The sequence below is a fragment of the Microtus ochrogaster genome, linkage group LG4 (genome assembly GCF_000317375.1).
Source record: "Microtus ochrogaster isolate Prairie Vole_2 linkage group LG4, MicOch1.0, whole genome shotgun sequence".
Lineage (NCBI taxonomy): Eukaryota > Metazoa > Chordata > Mammalia > Rodentia > Cricetidae > Microtus > Microtus ochrogaster.
This window is the reverse complement of record NC_022030.1, coordinates 31,518,621-31,524,176: the sequence shown is the minus strand read 5'-3', so window position 1 is coordinate 31,524,176 and position 5,556 is coordinate 31,518,621. Positions and strand designations below refer to the sequence as shown.

Here is a 5,556-nt window from a genome sequence, read left to right as displayed (position 1 = left end):
CACACACACACACACACACACACACACATATTGTTTGTCATGCCAGAACCTGGAAACAACCTAAATGCCCCTCATCTGAAGAATGGACAATGAAAATGTGGTATATTTACACAGTGGAGTACTACACAGCAGAAAAAAATTACATGTTCGATTTTACAGACAAATGGATGGAGCTAGAAAACATCATTTTGAGTGAGATGACCCAGACCCAGAAAGACAATTTTCACATGTATTCACTCATAAGTGGTTTTCAGACATAAAGCAAGCAATGAAAACCAGCCCACAAATCACAGTCCCAGAGAACCTAGACAGCAATGAGGACCCTAAGAGAGGCATGCATAGATCTAATCTACATGGGAACTGGAAAATGACAAGATCTCCTGAGTAAATTGGGAGCATGGGGACCATGGAAGAAGGTTAAAAAGGAGGGGAAAAGAAGGGAGAAGAAGGACAGAAAAAAATTTTTAGCTCAATAAAATTAATAAAAAAAAATTTAAAAAGATTCTATCATTTCTGACAAGTATATAGTTAAGAGAACAAAAAATAAAATGTTTTTCATTCTCTTCTTTTCATCGGTCATCTTCTCATTCCAATTGTCAATTCTATAAATATAAAATACATATTACAAGCATATGTGTAATATATAGATCTTACAGAACCAGTGATTTAAATATTTAGTATATGATAATATATTTGAAAAATCTCACCTTCCTCATCTTCGAATTGCCTTATAATTTCATACTTGTAGAAAGGAATAGCAAATACAACTGATGTAATTCCTAATATAAAGGCAGAAGCTGCCATCCATCTTGACCTGTTCCCTCTGCCTCCGTAGTATGCTACAAATATTGCTACCATGAAAGATACATAATAATCACTGTAATCCATTAAGTATTTCTCTGTATCTGTCAGAGAAAATTCCTCCTCCAATATTTTATAACTCTGATCAACATGGGCAAATATAAATCCTAAAAATTCAAAAGGAAGACAAAAGACAATATAAAAATTTTAATATACAAACATATCACCATTATAACCATTCAAATAAAGCATTACTCTGATTTGATTTATTTTATAATACTGTGAATGAGTACAACTTACACACAAAAATTAATTCATTTCCCTCAAATATTTACTTGAATAATAGAAGCTACTTTAACTACCTCTATTAGTATCTTATTAAGATAAAATACGGTCTATCATGCCATCCCTCTTTTTAAATGCACTATGTATCAGTTACATAGAATAAATAAATAATATAAGGGATGTTTACATATTTTCTATATTAAAACTATAAAGACATTTGGAACCCAGCTTAGAATTTTTTTTTCTTTTTTGATGGGGGGGGATGTTTTGAGACAGGGTTTCTCTGTAGCTTTGGAGAGGATTCTGTGCTTGAGGTTTAACATTTCTGAGCATTTCAATCTTTCAAAACATGAATACGTTCAATGTAAATTGTTTTATGTTCTTGTGTATTAAATAGATGGCAGCATTATTTCTTTAAAACCACCATCCAGCATGTAAAGAATAATAAAAAAAATCATAGTAAGTGAAACAAAAAATAACTTGATACAGGGAATAGCTAGAAAAAGTATAATATTTCTTGGAGTGAAAACAGAAATAGTTACAAATTAGAACTCAAGACTATATCTGAAAAGGGGTTAGATCAAAATTCACTGGGCAGTATCCATAGCTGCTGTTGTCTATCTCAAACACTCCTTGTTTTGCAGGGATCCAGGAGTCCAGACTCTTCCTAAAGCTTCTAAAGCTCTGAGAAGCCGCTCATCTCCTGCTCGTCTGCTGCCCAAACAGTAGTCAAGGCTAGACCCAAAGTACACAGGGCTGCTGAAACATTTGTGCTGCTGATCGAATGTCTATTCCCTACTTTAACTCCAAGAACTTCAATTACTCTGTATTGGTCCTGCTGCCAAAATCACCAGAAAACCATAGAAGATTCTGGCTATACTTTTGGTATGCTTCCTGCTGGAGCCTCTCACTATCAACAGTGTAAAGGTGGAAGGTTGTGGGCAAATGCAGTTTCCAAGGTAACAGAACATTTGCAAATAAAAGTAAGTTCAGAAGTTGAGTGATGGAGCTTGAGAACTATGGGCAAAAGCAATGAGACTTTTTATAGTAACAAAATTTATGAAGAAAAGTTTATGACTAAAATTACACAAGGAGGAGGAAGACGAACAGGAAGGAGAAGACAAAATGTGGATAAGAACACTCTTTACTTTTCTTCCCTGACAATTCTAAGATGAAGAAACAAATTCCAGACCAAAAGATGCTTTGTCAGAGTGTTTCAAAATTGTGAGCAGAAACCACCTCAGAGTAGCAATGCTGTTTTCAACTTTAATCTCCAAGAAATTGAACCCAGAACTCAAGTTGGTCATCAAATGACATGAATCAACAATACTACCTTCCCATCAGCTCTGTATCATGAGACCAGAAGCTGGTACTCACTGTGGAGTGCACCAAGCCAAGCAGGTTACCAAGGACTAGAGGCAAGAGCAGAAATTTGGGTTAACTGATTCTGATTCCATTCATGCTCAGCATCGACCCTTTCCTTCTCACAGTATGTTGGCCACGTCTACTCTCAACAAAGCAACGCTACTCCTCCAACTTACCATCAGCTACGACCACCACAAAGAACAAAAACAGGAAGAAGTCAATATTGTTGAAACGTTGAAAAACAGGGAAAACTAGCGGACCTAAGCCGAATGGCCCCTCCAGGGGACCACTGTATTGTGGACCTGATATCTCTGGGGGACTTGAAGAATCAGGCGTTTTCTCTACTGGGAGCTTTTTAAACCGTGTCACGGACCTTGGAACTGTTGTCAGAAAGGGAGTTAATCTATCGGATTTCTGAATATCCTTGTTGTCCTTGCCATCCCCCTCTTGCGCCTGAGCCACCTCCATGGTATCTTGCTCTTTCCCCGGGGCCTGTGTCATAGCTTATCTGTGACAGATCCGAGGAGACTGCAGGCCCCTGTGCACTCTGTAGACTCCAGTGACTAACGCTGTGGCTGCCACTCTTAACCTCTGCAGGGAACGTTACTGCCGGTGCAGGAAGCTAACGTCCCCAATGAAGGGTTGACTGACGTGGCCAAAATTCCAAGATAGTATTCTGCCTTCTCTATGTCACAGAAAAGGAAAGAAGAAGAGGATAGGGAAGGAAAGAAAAAAGGGGGAGAGGAAAGGAGTCTTTTACATCACGTATCTTGATCCCATTCATTCCCGTTTCTTCATGTCCACCTTATGCTCCTGCATTCCCCGAACTCCACAAAAAAAAAAAAAAAAAAAAAATTCAAGAGAAAAAGGAAGTAAATAAATTGGAAAAATTTAAAGGAAAAAAATTAAAAATCTTGTCATAGAAGCCGCAGTGCAACCCAGCAAGTCAAGCCGTGTACACCTTTACATCTCTACTTGCAAAACATTTTTTGCAAAGAGTAATTATCCCCTTTCCCATCAGGCAGACCAACAATAAACCCCCTCCCAGGCCCAGACGCAGGGTTATGACTTGACATACGCCAATATCCACCCCATCTTTGATCTGCTGGAGCGCATGAAGGGACCCAACCCATAGACCCAATGCTGCAGGATCTCTACTACACAGGGTGGCGTAGGTACAGGAAGTCCTAGAGGGGGCAGGCATCTATTGTGTCATGGAGACCTGGGGCCTCGAAGCACACCAAAGACTCTTTACAATACAAACATTTTTGAAGATTTTTTTTTAATTTATCTATTTATTAAAGATTTCTGCCTCCTCCCCGCCATTTTAAAAGAAACAAGGAAAACTAAATATTTAAGTATATGACAGGGAAACAAACCTTTATCTCGAGAATTGCTTTTTTTGTGTGTGTGGTCTTTCTACAAATTAATAATCCCACTTGATAAATTTGTGAAGCGTGGTCTGGGTTCAAGCCGCCCCGCCAGCCTCTCCGTCGCCTCGGCAGCTGCCCTCCCTCTCCATGCTCTCCGCCCGCGTCCAACTCGCCACCATTACCGACCAGCAGCAGTTGAGAGTGTCGCCACAGGCCCAGGAGTCTCAGAAGGACCCGCATCCTGGTGAGCAAGGCTGCAAGGAGAATCTTCCCGGACCCAGCCAAACGGGAAAGTAAAGAATCTACTAAGCCCAGCATTGAGGATGAGCCCTTACTGAGAGAAAATCGCCACCACTTCGTTGTCTTTCCCATTGAATACCATGATATCTGGCAGATGTACAAGAAAGCCGAGGCCTTCTTCTGGACAGCTGACGAGGTGGACCTCTCCAAGGATATTCAACACTAGGAAGCGCTGAAACCTGACGAGAGACATTTTATATCTCACGTCCTGGCTTTCTTTGCAGCCAGTGATGGCATAGTCAATGAAAACCTGGTGGAGCGCTTTAGCCAAGAAGTTCAGGTTACAGAGGCCCGCTGTTTCTATGGCTTCCAAATTGCCATGGAAAACAAACATTCTGAAATGTACAGTCTCCTCATTGACACATTAAAGATTCCAAAGAGAGGGAATATCTCTTCAATGCTATTGAGACAATGCCTTGTGTGAAAAAGTAGGCTGACTGGGCCCTGCGTTGGATTTGGAGACAAAAAGACTACCTATGGAGAAAGAGTTGTGGCCTTTGCTGCTGTAGAAGACATCTTCTTCTCTGGCTCTTTTGCGTCAATATTCTGGCTCAAGAAACAGGGACTGATGCCTGGCCTTACATTTTCCAAAGAGCTTATTAGCAGAGATGAGCGTTTACACTGTGGCTTTGCCTGCCTGATGTTCAGGCACCTGGTAAGCAAGCCGCCAGAGCAAAGAGTACAAGAAATCATTATCAACGCAGTGAGGATAAAGCAGGTGTTTCTCACGGAGGCCCTGCCTGTGAAGCTCATCAGGATGAACTGCACCCTCATGAAGCGGTACATCGAATTCGTGGCCGACACGCTTATGCTGGAGCTAGGGTTCAGCAAGATTTCCAAAGTAGAAAATCCTTTTGACTTCGTGGAAAATATTTCACTAGAAGGGAAGACAAACTTCCTTGAGAAGCGAGTGGGTGAGTATCAGAGGATGGAGGTGATTTCAAATTCAGCAGAGAATTCTTTTACCTTGGATGCTGACTTCTGAGTAAACTGCCTGCTCTTTGCTGATTATTGTTCTCCCCTTGTCATAAAAAATTAGCAAAAGGAATCAACTGGCTACACCATGAATTGTCATTGAATTTATTAACTGGTATCTAAAAACTGTGTAGCTACCTCAAAAAAATTGTGAAGCATTATGATAGATAGATAGATAGATAGATAGATAGATAGATAGATAGATAGATAGATAGATAGATAGATAGATAGAAATCAAGGTGTATGGTAAGACATATCTGCATCTACTGTGGTGGAAGTGCTGGAAGAACAACCAATAATCAGAATACAAGGAATCAAGCAAGGGCTTTGAATGAAAGGTCTTACAGTGACAAAAGAGTTGTCCTAAAAAATTCATTCTCCTCCAAAAATAGGAAGCAAGCAATGTATTCCACTATAAATTGTAGTAATAGGAGTGGCGGGGCTGTGCCCGGCTAGC

The 5,556-nt window shown here is 40.3% G+C and overlaps 1 protein-coding gene and 1 pseudogene across 1 annotated transcript in view; one reads left to right on the top strand and one right to left on the bottom strand.

Annotated features, from left to right (window-relative positions):
• Positions 1–2,952, bottom strand: part of LOC102002495 (solute carrier organic anion transporter family member 6A1-like) — a 102,727-nt gene extending 99,775 nt beyond the window's left edge. The window contains exons 1-2 of the mRNA XM_005361397.2: positions 2,628–2,952; positions 708–968 (exon numbers count right to left, since the gene is read on the bottom strand). Of these exons, the coding sequence (XP_005361454.1) occupies positions 708–968; positions 2,628–2,952 (586 nt within the window). The remainder of the gene's footprint in view (positions 1–707; positions 969–2,627) is intronic.
• Positions 2,953–3,971: 1,019 nt separating this feature from the next.
• LOC101987904 lies at positions 3,972–5,109 on the top strand (annotated as a pseudogene).
• Positions 5,110–5,556: the final 447 nt, after the last annotated feature.